The 17,522-nt window shown below is 41.5% G+C and overlaps 1 protein-coding gene across 2 annotated transcripts; it reads right to left on the bottom strand.

Annotated features, from left to right (window-relative positions):
• Window positions 1-629: 629 nt before the first annotated feature.
• smarcd1 (SWI/SNF related BAF chromatin remodeling complex subunit D1) lies at window positions 630-17,522 on the bottom strand. Of its 2 annotated transcripts, XM_071524604.1 has the most exons (13): window positions 17,332-17,522; window positions 12,311-12,486; window positions 11,898-11,940; window positions 11,058-11,180; window positions 9,694-9,816; window positions 9,193-9,309; window positions 8,497-8,598; window positions 7,977-8,138; window positions 7,519-7,616; window positions 6,844-6,979; window positions 4,409-4,531; window positions 2,455-2,556; window positions 631-2,250 (listed from the first exon to the last, which is right to left on the bottom strand). In XM_071524604.1, exons 1-13 carry the CDS (start codon window positions 17,515-17,517, stop codon window positions 2,197-2,199), a joined length of 1,545 nt encoding a protein of 514 aa, XP_071380705.1. In that variant the 5' UTR covers window positions 17,518-17,522; the 3' UTR covers window positions 631-2,196. The 2 variants fall into 2 exon arrangements, with proteins under 2 accessions (XP_071380706.1, XP_071380705.1); XM_071524605.1 differs by lacking the exon at window positions 4,409-4,531 and having other exon boundaries at window positions 630-2,250.

Raw genomic sequence — 17,522 nt, 5'->3', positions numbered from 1 at the left:
ACTATTTAATTGAGCTTATAATGTTGGATTAAAAAAGTGTAGGCCTACTCATTATTCCTCATATAAACACAATGTACAAAATTAATCAAATAGCCTACGCACCCCGAAAGGAAAATAACTAAAGTATCCCTACAGTAAAACGTAAATAACCTATAAGAATCACAGCATAAAGTTACACGGTAATTAACATCTTAAGTATTTTATAGTGATAATGACAGTATATGTAATTACAAACTCACTATCAAGTCCAGCTCAAAATAGATAGTATATATATCATGTTTAGTAGAGTCACACTAATGTACGTTATAGGAGAATGAGGCCTTTTAAGGGAAGATGTCTACATTCACACTTCCCTGAAAATATTAACTGATATTTGTTTGTGCCCTTGTGTTGATCACCAACTGAAAGTCATAGTTTACCCACTTTATTTGCCTCTACTCATTCACTATCGTGATACCACAGTAAGAAAAATACCATAAAGTACAATATGGTCACTATCAACTCACCATTGAGTACCAAAGACACACTATAAGCACAGACAGGAATATTACAGAGACAGAAACTCTCACACAGAAATAACTTTTAGATATCCTTTATTATAACATAAGATTAGAACATACAGAAAAATAGGTTTGGTCCATGAAAAAGTCTGCAGATCCAAATACTATAATAGTCCCCCAGTGTTTTCTTTTAAACCCTAGTGGTTCCCAAGATCATTTTCAGTCATCTACAACCCCCCCACCCCACCCCACCCCCAAAAACCACATTAGTGTATTCTTGAAAATCATGAAATGAATGCAACCAGCATTTGCAGCCAGGGCATCTATCTTTAGCTTTAATAGGGAAACATCCATCAAACTAAAAGCTAACAGGTCTTCAACCGGAGTATGAAAAAGCTGAGATTCTTTAAATATGCTAGGCCTCATCAGCGACCAACGCACCAAGCTTGTTCAAGTGTATATGGCTTCTCTGCACATAATTAAGATACACAAACCTAAAAAGCAGATGATTCAACCCGACCCCGCTTACAGAGGACATTAGTGCCGACTGCATTTTGCCCTCCGGAGCACTGGTTCATCAGATGTGACTGCTACCGCTGCGTTGTGGAGAGCTAAATCACTGGGCTCCCAAGAGCGAGGGCCGATCAATATAAATATTGGTTCAACTATCTGAGCATAGACAAAGAGTTAAGAGAATGATCTGCCAGGAAAACAGATACAACTTTACTTCACATCCATCTTCAGGTTTTTTTCTGCTCAGTATTTACAAAACTATATAGACTAGAGGTACTCATACTAGCTACTTCCTTGGTATTCTGTACTAGTTAACAAGACAAGTATTGATATAATTCATTTTTTAAAAAACAAATGGGATCATTAACAAAAAACCAAATACCCATGAAAAACTTCATACTGAATGGCACCCTAAACAATACAAAACTGCTTCGTCACAACAGTGTATATTCTGCCATGGTCAAGCTCTGAAACTTGGCTGATTTTCTGGAACAAGGGGCTGTGGCACAAACCGTCAAAACAAACCAATGAGAATTTATGACAAAGTGGCATACTGACAGCCACAGCAATGTAGCATGATTGATTACAAACACATTCACCATCAATATCAAACTGCATGGGCAAGTATTTGCGGGCCAAAAATGGGAGCGTAAAATGTAAATTTACTTTCCAAAAGGGGAAACAAAGACCCATGGCAGAATCAACACATTCCAGCTGATTTAAGGTATTTTTTGTTCCGGGCACAAAATACATTAAAAGTTGCCTGGTGCAACTGCCCACTATTTTTCATAGGTGTACAATCTGTACTTTTTGTGTGGGTATGGGGCACAATCTACCAAAATGAAAGGAATGCTTTCAGGTAAGGCTTAGACAATCAAGAGAAAATCCATCGTGCTCCAGGAGCTCTGGTGTGACAAAAAAAAAAAGAAAGAAAAAGAAAATCATAACAAAGAGGAAGTAGCAACCAAACGGCAATACACGTTGAGCTGCAGCTGCAGGGTGAAGATAAAAAATTGACATCCTATATAACAGTAAAGCCATCTAGTATCTATGTCTTTCTAGGTTTGTCAAAAAATCTGGGGGTATTCACTTGAACATCCCACACACACACGCACACACTAGTCGTCTCCAAAAAGCACAGCACGTCTCTTCATTTGCCTGGCGCCTGCTGCGAACAAATTCTTTAGGTATTCCTGATGCCAAGAGCCTGCTCCAGCTCCTGTCGCCTCTGCTGGACCTGGAAGCCATTTTCATATGGAGAGATGGAGGTTTAATCATCAGAGATAACACCATGATAGAAACTGGGAAGGATTAATTGCGGATATGATAAAATAAGGTTTGTCCGACGAAATGCCTGAGAGGCAAGCTATACACATTGCAGATGATAAGGTGATAAGAGACGAAGAGTACGGGAAGAAACGCAGGAGGAGAGACAGATTACCTTGGAGTAGAAGTAGCGACAGACCGCCTCCTGGGCCCAAGGCTGGAAATAGAACTCTGCCCTTCGCTCCTCTTCTGGGTTTCCGACCACATCTGTCATGGTCTGATAACGGAGAGAGAAGACATAATTAGACATTCACTACTGCAAAGCGGCATCTTGACTGATCCCGCAGCTGAGAAACCAAGAGCGTACGCTTATCCTAGTAAGATAAGTAACGTTTAGCGAAGTGGTTGAATCCAGACATGGACAGCGGTGGCGACAAGCGCATCGTCATAATAGCGCACTTGTCGATAAGGTCGACAAGGCCGTTAAGTGTGAGGGCAGCCAGTGGGCTTTTGGAGTCTCATCTTCTTGCGTCACTACTACAAGTCCTGTTTGTTGTTGGATCCCACTTGAACAAACACTGCAGGTGGATGGCAGCTGGTCAAGGGGACGCTGCGGCCAACGCAGACAGAGGAGGGCAAGCCTGCTTTTAGGAAGACACGCTGGGGCTAAATGCTTCATGTTTTGTCTTTCCTGTGTTATGCCCGAGTGAACATGACCATGAGCAGTCTTGTATTTGGAGTGGGGGTGGGGGGTTGGGCTGCTTATAGGGCTGCAACTAACGATTATTTTCATTGTCGATTATTTTCTCGATTAATTGATTAGTTGTTTGGTCTATAAAATGTCAGAAAATGGTGAAAAATGTCGATCAGTGTTTCCCAAAGCCCAAGATGACGTCCTCAAACGTCTTGTTTTGTCAGCAACCCAAAGATATTCAATTTACTGTCAGAGGAGTAAAGAAACCAGAAAATATTCACATTTAAGAAGCTGTAATCAGAGAATTCTGACTTATTTTTCTTAAAAAATTACTCAAACCGATTATCAAACTATTATCGAAATAGTTTGCGATTAATTTAATAGTTGACAACTAATCGATTAATAGTTGCAGCTCTAGGTGCTTATGTAATGCAGTCCACTCTTCCTACAGGAAAACCCTGGATTCCAACCAATGTCACCATGACCCAGCATGCCCTGGGCTGACCAAACAGTATTAACCTCAAACACTGATTCAAGGCATTTCTAAACCTGGAAAGAATGACTCGGGCTCAGAAATGCCATGGTTATGCTTGTCATGTTGATGTGACTTTTGAGGTCTGATTCTAAAAGATCCAATTTTATGGATCACATCGCTGTATGTCATGCACTTGGCCTGAAAATGGCTGTTATGCATGTCATGTGGCTGTATTTCCTTGGATCTGTGTCCGCATTACGCATTTTGCTGGAACAAATTCTACCCCCAGATACTCTTACTACTATATATCATCAATCTGTGTGATTTTGCCTCCTCCACCTGCCTTATCTACTTTAGTTAGTGATTTCCTACATTTCCCAGCATGCCCTTTAACAACACCAAGAGTACTGGCTTGGACTTGTTGCATTCAGTTGGGTTTCGCGTGTAGGTAAAGAGAGTAATAATGATAGTAAAGTAACAGCTAGACAGTTTCTAGTTGAAAAAAGCGAGAGTCGGGCCCCTTACTCAAAACATGACCTGTGTTACGACTGCATTGCATTCTGGTCTATTGATGGTACTCTTGGCGGAGAAGTTGGTATCTCTTCCTCTTCTACTATGGAGTTGTCCCTGACGGATTGCTGAACTGGTGCAGAATGACCAGTCTAGAAAGAAGACCTCGCTCTTTGATTTTGAGGGACTGACACCAAAACCTGACATTTACCGTTAATGTTTTAGAAAGCTGAAAACTCTTCTTATATTAAACTCCATTGTAGTGACGTCGCATCATCTACGTTTGGCCAGTTATCCGCGGGAATAAGAAAAATACATATGTTATAGAGTTATAGAGTAGTGGTAGCAACATGGGACCTAGAGTGAAATGAAGCAACATGGGACCTAGAGTGAAATGAAGCAACATGGGACCTAGAGTGAAATGGTGAAATGAATGACCGGCGGCCTCACCTTGAGGTCTCTGCACTGTGACTGCAGCCAGTCATTGATAAAGCCCTGAGGATCTCTGGCGAAGCTCAGCATGAACTCTCTCTGGGTCTTCAGCTGGTTGATGGTCTCAATGGTTTCATGGATCTGAGGAGAATCAAACAGGTAAGAGCCATCAATTGAAGGGAATGTCATGGGGATTTAATTTAATAATTATTACTTGAATATGATTAATGAGTTATTCATTGAATCCAAGTTCAAGTTTGTTTACTGCTTGAACTTGAACTTGATTCATCATACTATAAAGCAAGGAATCTCTGTCTGTATGTGTGTCCTTCGCACATCTCGAGAACCGTTCGTCCGATCTACTTCACACTTGGCAGTTGTATCGCTGGGGACCCAAGGACGTGCAGTGTCAGATTGGACATGCGACAAGTTCAATATTAATAAACTTTGAATAAACAAGCGAACAGCGCTCTGTACAGCAGCGGGGCTCAAAGCAAGCGACTGGAAGCACAGTGTCGAGTGTGAAGTTGTTTGGATGAGCGGTTCTCAAGAAAGCTACAAGCAGCAATACCAGAGGCCAAGCAATCGGCCCGTTCTGAACAAGCATGTTTTGAAGGGCACTGCACTAGTTGAATTTAATCTATTACATGAGGGAGGACAGAGAGTAGCCTGGTCTTAAGTAGGCTCTTCAATCTTGGCTGGAAGCAGTGGCCATGCTTTCTAGGTTAGGTGAAAAATCTTCCTTATTTATTCCTTCCTTATTTTGTGGACAGGGCGGCCTTAAATGAATAGTATCATTTATATAAAACAGCTATGTAGCATTCCTCACTGGTCTTATGAACGTTTAGCAAATCACAACAAGACGGAGACGAACTCAGACTGCAGATTAAGGATAGATTTTCTTTCCGATAAACAATCAAAAGAGCAACAGTGTGATAATAACACCAGTTTCACAGAATTAAAAATCTCGATGGACATGAGTTATTAAGACAAGAAAAGAGTTTCATAACTGCAGTCATGAAAATCACAAGGCCAAGCTGGTTGAATGGCTCGTTGTTAGACTTCATTACCAGCTCAATCACTGATGGGTCTCCAATATTTACTCTGGGTTATTGGTTATAATAGATGCGTGTCTGTCATCTATGCATGCAAGTTTGCCTAGCTAAGACAACAAAGGATGACTCTTGAGTGCCAACACACACTGTAACTGCTGTGAAAAATAAGAGAAGCTGTGCAACAAGATATCTGATATCAAGCGGGCAGGAACAGGGTGTATATCGGCAATTCTCACTCAACCCAAAATAAAACAACAAAAACGCTGGCGCCTATAAATTATAAACAAGCCCTCTCAATTTACATTGGTGACTTGTCTCAGAACAGAGACTACACAGCGGGTCAGGGGAACGGCTCTGTGTCTTATCGATGTGATTACAGCCAAGGTAATGGCTGCTAGTGGGAGGTCAAGAAGACCCGGCTGACCTCGAAATTGGCTAGCTAAAAGGCAATGATACACAAGAATCTGAGCGAATAGATATGTCTGAAATTGCCCTCAGCAGGTTGGCAAAATGGGAAAAAATATTCAGCATGGCAGACTAAGGAACAAGTGTATGGTGGAGAAACTGCCCATTCACATTACGTCAAAATGGAGTATGTGTAACATTGTTACAGAAAATAGAAGTTACTACTCTTTGGCACAAATCTATTTAATAGGAAAATAACTCAAAGTGCTACTTCTAACCACTTGACAAAAACTATACTTCCTCTATGTCCAGGCATGGTGTCTATTGAACTTATTCACACGGCGGCCATTTTGAACACTCTGGGTGGGAAACTTTACCTGGAAGAGCGAGTACAGCACAGCTACTGTTGCAAGATGCACATCATTCAAAGATTTAGCATTTCCTAGGTTCCCCTTTGAAAAACACATTAGAAACAAATGGATCTCAAAAATTCAGATGTCTATAGCATCACCTTTTAATATATTTGGCTCATCACTGCAAGCTACCAGTCTAGCCTAGGCAGCTAGCTAGTAGCTTACTAACTTCCCTGCTAAATTCAAGTAGATGTTATAGTTGTGTTATGTAATTTGATACCCAATGGGTCTATCTGAAGTCCTCGCTAGTTTTATAAATGTCAATCTTCTGGGAAGAGTTTCCCATCATCTCAAAATGGCTGCCGTGTGAATAAGGTCAATTACAAAGCCGGTTACTCCACATTAGGCAGCACACCAGGAATGTGACAGGGACAACACATAAAAGAGCAAAGAAATAATGCAGGAAGCAGGAACACAACTCCCGCTGTGGAAACACAACTCCCTTTCATTACACAGGCAAGTGTCCAAAAACAAATTAAATCCTGACTGGAAAAACAAAGTCATTACATCCACAATAAATACAGCCATTCAGTAAGAACTGTACAAAGCCAGTGAGTGACTGTTGGGACAGGGTCTGTACCTTGTTGTCCAGGCCTGCTATTTCCTGCTGACTGGCTGTGGACAGCAGGAAGGAGTTCATCTGAGTCTTCAGTGTGTCGTCCACCTCCACGTCAATGTCATAGCAGGCAGTCTTCTTTTGGTCATTAGGGTCCACACTGTAAAAATAAAATCCCAACAATATTTCATTTCAGGAAGTTTTGGTAATATGTGGTCACATCACATAAGCGGCAGATGGTGAAATCAAAATCGTGACCGGGTCGAGGATGGAGGATGTATAGGCGTTTGACATTGACATTTACAGATACCGTTCTATCACACTCACATTCTACAAGCATTTAGCCAACTAATTCAACAGTGAAATAAGCTTCAATTCCTAGGTCGCCAACATTAAAAGCAACCGATAATAAAGACTCCAAGGGTCAGAGACAGTGTCCTTACAATATTCCTGTGTGCATAGAATGATTATGTAAAAAGAACTGAAAGGAAAATTAATAAAAATAAGAGCTCATAAGTGAGGCAGAAAGGATTTCTTATTACACACTTCTCTCACAGGTCTCGCTGTGGCTATCTAGAACCAAACTACATGAGTCCAATCCAATACAACGATTGCTGCAAACCCTAACTTTTAAATTCCAAGACTTCCCTGGGTCTTCCACCACCGTGGGAACCCTGTATACCGTCTTAATCAAGTTACCTGATCACATGGTTGATGATGATGGGCTCTGGGGGCATCAGGAGAGCATGCAAGCGCTGCGGGATCTCAGAGAACTTCATACGCTGGGTCTCAAAGATCTACAAAACAAAGCCATCGCTTGGTTATTATGTGGACAACCCAATGACCAAAGAAAAATTAAGATGCACATGAGAGAAGATGAAAGAAGGTTGGCTGGTTGGCTGCAAGAATAAATACGTAATGCTGAGTGTTAAGTTTAGAGGTCTAGTCTCTCCTTCCCACACTTCAAACCACTGTTGTATTTATAACGTAGTCATCACTGGCTATCTGCAACGCACCAGCAATGATGTTAGCTAACATATAGTAACTGGCTCATGCCACCGTACTTCGATATCAAAATACTAATCCTTTATGCAAAATGTTGGGGTTGGAAGGTTTGGCAAATGGCAAATGTTATGTGACAAAAGGACTCTCTGCACCTGCTGCAGGTATTTGTCACAGTTGATGAACTCGCGCTCGTGGGGGTCCTGGAGCTTGTGGGTCTTGACGTACTGCCACAGTGCCTGAATGATGACAGGCCTGGTCTGGGTGTGGATTCCCAGCATACGAGCCAGCCGGGGGTCCAGCTTGAACTGAGGAGGCTGTTAGGGACAGAGCCAGAGAATGATAGAGATGGAGGGGGGTTGTGGGAGAGAGAGGGAGAGCAGTGAGGCAAAGAAAAGAGGGATTAGGTTGCGATACATCCTTCTAAGCTGGAAAATGTCTCAATAGTGCAAATTTAGCAAGGCCTAAAGCATAGCATTTGAAAATTGTGGTGCCACACAAGGGCTTGGTTTGACTTAAACAACCAAAGCAGGGTGAGTTTGCCGCCGGAGGATGATTTTGCTACCACTGGTGGATGATTTAAAAAATTTTCAGCTTCTCCACTAATCAAGCCAAGGATGACTCAAGGGCAACAGCACCACAGAGCCTACTGACAGGTAAACCCTGGGCTTTTACCTGGTAGTCCAGCATGAGCAGGACGGTGCAGCGAACACCCACATCACCTGGCCTCTTCACCTGGAAACCATCAGTCTCCTGGGTGGTGGCAGTCCTATGCCACTGAAAGAACATAATAAGCATATTTAATAACTGGTATATCATTTATTGATACGTCTAATAGTCTGATATACTTCAATTATCTGGGACAAAAATTAAAATGTCACCGCAGCAACACACACTTGAGACACAATGCATAAAGTGACACTAAAATAAAGCTTTGCCCCCTCCTACACCCTTGTACAATCAGCTGTTCAGCTATTAACATATGACTCTAATTTAACGATTCTGTGCCCCTGTCCCCAAATACAAATCAAAATTTGGCACAGTAAACAATAAACTGAACATTTACAAAACCCAAACTCTAATAAAGAATTCTAAAATGGAATAAGCAAGTGTACTAAATTATACAACAACAAAAAAATAAATCTAATAAACAATTGGAATCATAATAATAATGTTATTCAAAGTATGAGAGAGTAAATGGTTGTGACGTATAAAAAATCTTAACACGGATTCTTCTACTCATGAAAATTCAAACAAATCCATAAGACAAGATTAAACTTTAATGGTCCCGAATGGGGAAAATCAGGTAATTACCTATATCTATAAATACATAAAAAAAAAAAAAATTATACTCAGTGAGCATCATCTTACTTCCACAAGGTGATTATCAGGACCATACAGGTCCTTGTCCAACTCAATCACCAGGGACTTGAAGAAAGAGGAGAACTTTCTCTTCTGTTTGGTGGCTTCATACTTGGACACGGCCGTCTGAAAAGGAAACCATTGTTTCTGTTTTGTCATGTTATCAGAAGGATGAACGCAAGCAGTTTTGGATAAAGCAGGGTTTAAAAATCAAATCCAATGATAGAGTATTTTCTTAGGTCAAAAGGAAAAAAGAAAATAGAGATAAGATGCAATGTTTCCCACAGGCTCTTTGGGTATTTGTAGTGGTGGAAGAATAGGGCGGGCGAAACACACATACTAGTCAGCAGCCAAACAGACTGTACACACAAGTACTGTTAATATATTTCAGTTTGGGAACTGAAATATTGGAGAGCCTATCTCATATTGCCTTGGGCCGCCACAAATAAATATGCAGGGGAAACACTGTCAGGAAATGAATCCAGAAAATACTCCAATTATAAAGCTTACATCTTCCAGCAGACGCCCCTCCACACGTAGCTCCCATGATGCAACTGTGCCTTCTCCATCCTCAGCATCCGGCTTCGCAGGGTTGAAAGTGTTGGATATGAAGATGCGGAGCTTTCTCTTTTGCTAAAAAGCAATCAGTCAAAAGAAACTTTAGATTCGCGTGTTATCTGTCATTCAAGTAAGACCTGAGATCTACATTGATGATTAGCCCAGGTGGATTAATTAGTTTTCTAAACACTAATGCTCAGTAAAATACCCAAGACTGCCGCTCTGTTTCAATCCATAAAGAAATTACCACCCAAGTCAAACATCAGATAACACCGGCTGGTGGTCCTGTGCAGGGTTAGACCAATATATCGTTTGTCGACGCACTGGGCAGATAATCGCCTTTAATTAAGTATCGAATATCGGCCAGCCATGACGTTCACCTCCAATATGATGGAGGTTCCTCCTGACCACAGCGACATAAAAACAGTTTATAAAACCAGCAATAAACGCAAATTTTCTTCTAATTTTATGTATTCACTTAATGAAAAACAATGTTTTTTAGAGATTAATTCTGTATTTAAAGCCCTAATCCCATCCCATTTCCCTGCCATTGAATACGTGGGATGGGTCACCGGCCTTAAAGAGCTGCTAACCCTCAAAGAATTTCATTAGTCTGAGTTTCAATGGAGAGTTTTAGTGACAGGTGATGGTCTAAATGCTGTTTCAGAGGCTGTCCCACCCTGCCAATAATAAAATTCTGTGAGGAAACACTGAATACTAGTAATTTTTTTCAAATTTAATGGCCATTGGAAGCTTCGATACAAAAATATTGGTATCAGTATCCGACTTCAAAGACCCATATCGGTCTAGACACCAAATACTGCCAGGGTTAGGGTCCTACATTGTTGTATAACCACCCATTCTAAAAATGCATGCACTCACAGTACTGTCAAGGCCGTTTCATAGTCCAAAAAAGAGATGCGGATCCTGAGCGGACCTCTGTGGACGTCCTCACCAGACAAATTTTCTGTCTGCACGTACCTAGCAATCCGTCTACAAGCATACCTATCTGCAAGAGCCAATTTCACACTGAGCTGTGGGCAATGCGCGCAAGGACTGTGGGAAATGTAGGTCTTTAGCATGCATGAGTATGCATTAAGTACGAATGTCAAATGACTGCGGATGTAAAGGCCTTAAGACACTTTGGATTACAAAGCACCCACCTAATAACATTACTCTTAAATGGCCAGATATAGGGAGCAAGGAGAAACCTCAACAGAGCTATGAATTTAATTTCAGATCTGTAATCAGGAGTGATTGAGGAAGCGCAGGAGTGAATAGTTTAATGGAATGCAATGGTCTCTGCAGTGGCTTACCTTAATGGGCCTCTTGAGGGCCTCCTGGATGTCCAGCCTCTTGCGCATGATGGTCTGGTCCAGCTTCCTCTCGAAGGCAAGCAGATCCATGTAAGCCTGAGACTCTGGGACCAGTTCTCTGATCTGGGACAGAACACAGATACCAGTCATCAGGACAACTGAGAAAACCCCCTTTGCTGCACTCATCATGCAATATGTAGTATTCTTACATTTTAGGTATTAAGTGGACATGGCAACATCCAGTGAGTGTAACAGCAGAATAAGCTGAAACTCCTACACCACCAAAATTACATGCAAATAATAACAAGTGTAAGGATCAGGGCTATAGTGACAGACAATATTCCAGTGACAATAGAATGATCATGTAAGAGGGATGTTTTAAATTAAAAGTTGACTAGTGCAGTGCCCATTCACAAAAAAAAAAAAAAAAACACACAATAGGCGTAGGCTATCAGTCGCTTGCTTTGAGCTCCACTGCTGCACAGAACACTGTTCGCTTGTTTATTCAAAGTTTATTAATATTGAATGTGTCGCGTGTCCAATCAGACACTGCACGTCCTTGGGTCCCCAGCAATACACCCACCAAGTGTAGAACAGAGAAGTAGATTGGATGAACAATTCGAGATATGCAAAGGCCACACATACAGACAGATTCCTTGCTTTATAGTATGATGAGATATCTGTGTACCTTTAACCCTACCAGCTTGTACAAACTGGTCTATTAAAAACAATCTTTACAGTGAAGGAAAAGAAAAATTCCACTTGCGAATGTAATCTCCAACACAATCATGGCCAGCATCCTAATGGATTTCAATGGACTGCAATTTGATTAACACTTACCCTCTGAGGTAGAATTTTATCAGCCATCTTCTTCTTCTTTGTGCTGCAAAAACAAATAATTAAAAAAAGAAGGTGAGTTTGAGTGTGTGAGTCAGAGCAGCTCTATACGTCTTCACAAAAAGGAAAAGGAGGCAATTACACTCATCAGTCTCTAGATTACCCTCTGCTATGCTTATGTGTTTACACACACACAAATGAATAGCAGTATCGCATTAACACATATTCACAATAAGTCAGTCGCCATCGCAAACAGCATACCAATTTTGGTTCTTTACCCACTGGAATCCCACTACGCTCCCATAACAGTTGATTGTTGTAAAAAAAAATGTGCTGAATTATGGTTGAGTGTCAGATATTTATCTTCCATTCAAGGTTAAACGGCACTTAAAAGCTTCTACCAGGTGAGAACTTACTGCTGGTTGCGGTTCTGCTGCTGGACCTGCTGGATCTGCTGGGGGGCAGGCCTCTTGCGAGACGGGTCCATCACGCCGGGCATCCCAGGACGGGACACAGGGCTGTTGCCATACCCCGGGGGGCCCATGGCGGGGCCCTGCGGGGTCATACGGCTGGAGGGAGGCATGCCAGGTCTCTGGATAGGAGGAGGAAAAAGGATTGATATTGAGTTTCTCTTTAACTTTTATTTAAAAAAAAAAAAAAAGGTTTTCTGGGCGTTCGCGTTCCGTTTCACAGCCCTTTTGTCACAACCGTTCACATATAGGAGCAGGAGAGCTGGACGCATTCAGCCCTCGAGTCTGGAGCGCAACTGGCAGAAAAGGACTGTCATGGACTCCTCAATTACAGACACAAAAGATAGTCGATTACTTACATAAAAATTTCGCCGATTTCAAATTAACTTTGTCGGAACCTACTATTTTCCTTCCCAGGTTGGCTCAAAATGCAGGACTTTGTTCTGTGCATTGCCATTATACACCTTACAGTGTTTTCTGTGGAGGTTTTAGTTGTGGGGGATGAGGGTAAATTTGATTCTGAGACCCAGGTTTGCTCCTGGTCCCATTCCAGGTCAGTTCCAATAGGTGTTCTCTACAGGCTCTAATTTGGATATTGATATCATTATATATTGACAATTGTACTGTAATTGCGCTTGTAATTTTTGGGCAGGCTGAGCAATGAGGCAGGGGATGAGGTTTCATTGTCTTTACTCTACAGTAGCTATGGGGCAATTTTCCTGTTTTGGGGGGGGGGGGGGGGGGGTAGAAAAGGGTGGGGGGGGGGACTGGAGATTTACAGATGTAAAGGAAACACTGCCTTAGCAACTAAGCAATTGCCAACCCCTCTTGACAATCATGACTCAGTAAAAGGAATCTGTGTGGAAACAATTGTGGAGGATAAAGCTCAAAACACTAAAAGCTCAGAGCGCCTCCATTCCAGTAAAGCAAATTCATTTTCCAAGGTCAATGTGTGCGACGAGAGCATTCTGAGGGGTTTTGAGGACAACAGCAAATCGAACTCCATCATCCTTTCATTTTCACGATTCATTAAGGGTGCGGCCAAATGTAATGGTTATGTTTGCTTTAATGAGAAGTAACACATGGAGAAAAATGCAGTGAAAGGTGTTAGTTTGGAAAAAGGGATCATAAAATAAAAAGTTAGCAATGCATTGCCTAATACAAGTAATATGAGACAAACTACTACTCGGAAAACTGAAGGCTACACTAAATGCATGGCCACTGAAATAAACAAAACCTATTTTCACCGATTAAGACACTCCTTATATGCAGAAAAAAAATTGCACTGCTGATCATTCAGCTACACACAAGAGCTCTGTGCTGTTTGCATTGAAAAACTCACAAATAGTGCATTTTATCATCAAATCCAACCATCGTGTCATTTGAGGTATCTACAATTTGCATGCCAACTCGTACAACAGGAGGTAGCAATAATTTGCATGTCGGCTCCTTCAAACAAATAACACACAACAACCACCACTGCCAACTCACCAAGCCATGCGCTAGGAACTCAAAGAGACGACTTCGCGTATCTGACTGCATGAGTGCGGATGACAACAGCTGATAAATGACAAATCAATGATCTCAGTTTTCCTTCCAGCGCAGTCAGTCCTGTGGTTGTGAAGCTCTCTAATGTGAGAAGCAAAGGCAAAACGCTCTCTCTTTCCACAGCCTCAGGTGGAGGGTGGGAGGGAGGAAGAGTGACAGAGAAATGGACTTGCCAACAATAAAGGCTAGATGCACTCTGCCTTTTCCATGCAGAAGCCTCCAGTTTGGTCACACACACACCACTTTACCTTGTAAGCCCAGATAGATAGCTTACAGAGTCCCTAATACATAAAGTTAGCTTTTCCTACATTTATTTAGGTATGTGATCAAGGATGTTTAATGAAGACTGTCAAAATTAGATTTTTTTGAGCGAGTAGGTTCAAAGTAGATTCAAACGTCTTCTCATTTTAATGAGTAGTTGCATATTTGCTCCAGAAAAATACATCACCACTGCACTTGGTCTTCTCCAGACTCTGCCAAAAAGACAACCAGCTGCTGCCCTCTGGTTTCCTATTTCACTGTGTTCTCCTTTTGTATGTCCATATAATAAAATACAGCCCCTTTATCCCCATTGTGCTGTAGTTATCAAAAGCTTAATCTTTTTCACTGTCCTCCAAGCCTAGAAACTTGAATAAACTTCTAATAGAATTCAGTCACACCTTTTAGCGAACAAATTGATTAACTTTATCTCATCTCGTGTGTAAGACTGAAGAATAAGATCTGACACTATTTTAACAGGTGAGCCAGAGGGAACTGTGTTACCCCTGTTTTTATTTACACTGTAAACAGCAGACTGCAGTCATGGGTCCTGCCATTTGCAAAAAAAAAATCTGAAAACTCTTCCCTCGTCTGCTTTATATCTAATGGCAATGACCTGGCTTATAAAAAGGAAAGGTTGAAGGTATTGTTAGTTGGTGCGATCCACAGGTGGGGATTGTCCTGGGTGTTTATTTGGATAATAAACTGAACTGGAAAGAGAACACCAATGTCCATCCATGTTATTTTTCATCATAGATCATTTGATGCGAGTAGGAAACTTTTAAATGGCTTTTATCAGAACATTTTGGTAAGTCTCCACTATTATGCTGTGGGGGGTGGGGGGGTGGGGGGGACATCATAGCCGATGACAGAAATAGGATCAACAAACTGATCAAAAAAGTTGGCTTCCATAATTGGCTTGACCCCAGATTCCTTAGGGTTATCATAGAAATGAGAACCAGAAATAAATTGTGGACTATACTGCAATATGATGGCCAACCTCTCCATGGAATTTTCAGTGGTCTTTGAAGCAGTTTCAGTGATCAGCCAAATTGTTCCACCGAACAATTTAAAAGGTTGTTCCTGCAGCTGTCAAGTTTTTTCTAATGATCTGATATAGTTATGTTGTTATTATCTTACGTGTAATTTATGCTGCTGCATCAAACCTACGGCGTAGCTCGCAGAGGCTGCCGATACAAAACCGCAAGAACTGTGATTGGCCCACTTCGTATTTCCTCTTACCTGTATCCGGTTGAGGTCCGCCGATAGTGAAGACAATGGAACAGATTCAAGCGAGACTAGCTGAGCAGGTTCGCAAATATATTCATTTGTATGACTCCTTATCTCCCGAATTATGAAGACCACTGGATGTCACTGTCGTTAGAGATGAACAATTAATTGAAAAAAAAAATAAATCTAAATTGTAATATGAACTTCTGCAATTTCCAAATAGCAGAGGCTGCAATCAATTGCTTAAGAGAAGGGCGTCCAGAATAGGATTTGTAAACAAGGTGTTTTAGAGCTCCAGGTAATCTTTGGTCCATGAATCAAGTACAATATTGGTGAAAACCGTTCATCATACTCAAACTCAGTAAATCCTGCACACTGACATCTATGTTTTTTTTGTTTTTTTTAACAAAATCACTTTTCTTTGAACAATTTTAAAGTTCTAAAAAAATGTATGACAAGAAAAACGGATGATGATATGAATCGCTTTTTATGAGTGAAGCAATTTGAGTAAGATTCCTTCATTTTGAAAGAATCTTGAAAAGTATTTTGGTCCCAATCAAAATGTGCATACCCAAACAAAACAAGATAGAAAACTATTAAGGTTGAAAAATGAACTAAATAGTGCAGCGTGGGAAGAAAAGAGATTTCATCATTTAGTACTCTTTACAGTCACACCTACATCAGTACAACCTTGGTTTCCAGAGTACAATTGGAGTTCTCCAGCATTCTGCAGTATTCAGAGCATGAGGCTTCCTTGATTATAGTGTAGATTATATTGAAAGCCTGCTTGACTCTTGTATGTGTGAAAGCAGTCAAGGACACTGGAGAAAAAAGATGGAACATCCTTTCAGAGAAATGTTTCTGAATGCCAGTGCTATGGACAGATGAAAAGTGAATCAACGTTTTAGTACCATCAATTCGACTGCATCAGTACTTCTTACAAAGACAAGATTAATGTAAGGCAAAGATGTGGCAGTCTTATTTATCATATTTAAGAGTGACAGTTACAGTTTTGACAAGTGGAAAGGTTGATTGTAATATAAAACCTCTACTTAACAGGGATTTTAATGTTTAGTTGAGCTATGCTAATAGTTCTCAAAGTGGAATTAGTTTGAAGCCCTAATAATTTAATCTAACTTAAAAATGAGGAGCATTATCTTAAAAAAAAAAAGCCATCCTCATATGGGGGTCCCTGGTCTAACAGCTTACACGTTCCATAATATGTCCTCCCACTAAAAGTTTGAAAGCTCTACACAAAATTTCTATACTGTGTCCAATTTTGTTAGGTGGGTATCTTCACTGGGTACTTCAAACAGTATACCAGCCAGACAACTCTGACAAACAGGCAAAAACTTTAACAAAAGCAGATACTGGCGTTGCCTCTCAGCTGGAAAACAGCAGCTGGCGTGCAATAAGAAGCAGTTCATTATCCAGCCAGGGCGCAGTCTATCCATTGGGGAGGACAGGGCACGCTAGTCCATGTAGCATCGAACTTTACTATGTTGCTGCCGTGCACGAAAACATTTACTCTGTCTAGGAAAATATATACAAGCTCTCTTCACAACTCTATTTGTAACTATTCAAAGTCCTATAACGTTATTTCAGCCAAAGAACTGAGCGAATAGCAAGTTAGCGAAGCTAGCAGGCTAAGCTAATTGGCTACCGTAACTAACTAATGTTAGCCGGCGGGAGGGTTAGCCAATTCAAACCACGAAGAAACTCTGATCGTCAAACAAACTGACTGGTTAGCGAGGCCAAACTAAGCATTTCAGAAAAGTAGCCATATTTTCGCAGGGCCAATAGCTAGTTTAGGATGTGGCCCGCGTCGGCAACGTTAGTTAACTTAGCCCCCTCTGACAAAGCAACGGTAACAGGCTTTGTTCTTGCGGGCAGGCTAACGCGTCAGCAGCAAAGATGGAGTGATGTCTTACCGGGTATCCAGGCCCGGGCATCGGGGAGCGGTACATGTGATTTTGCGCGGCCGAAGAGGGCCCCATCCTTCCAGAAGGAGTCCCAGGGCCCATGCCTGGTCCTCCACCCGGTACCGGGGGTCCAGGTCCCATTCCTCCGCCACCACCTCCCGTCGGTGCCGACTGAAAACCACCTCTGGCCGCCATCTCCT

Source organism: Centroberyx affinis, unplaced genomic scaffold (genome assembly GCF_046629955.1).
Source record: "Centroberyx affinis isolate AG114_WGS23_722 - 3 ecotype Tasmania unplaced genomic scaffold, CSIRO-AGI_Caff_v1 ptg001206l_1, whole genome shotgun sequence".
NCBI classification, from domain to species: domain Eukaryota; kingdom Metazoa; phylum Chordata; class Actinopteri; order Beryciformes; family Berycidae; genus Centroberyx; species Centroberyx affinis.
Note: the sequence above shows the minus strand (reverse complement) of the source record. Positions and strands in the feature narration are given on the sequence as shown.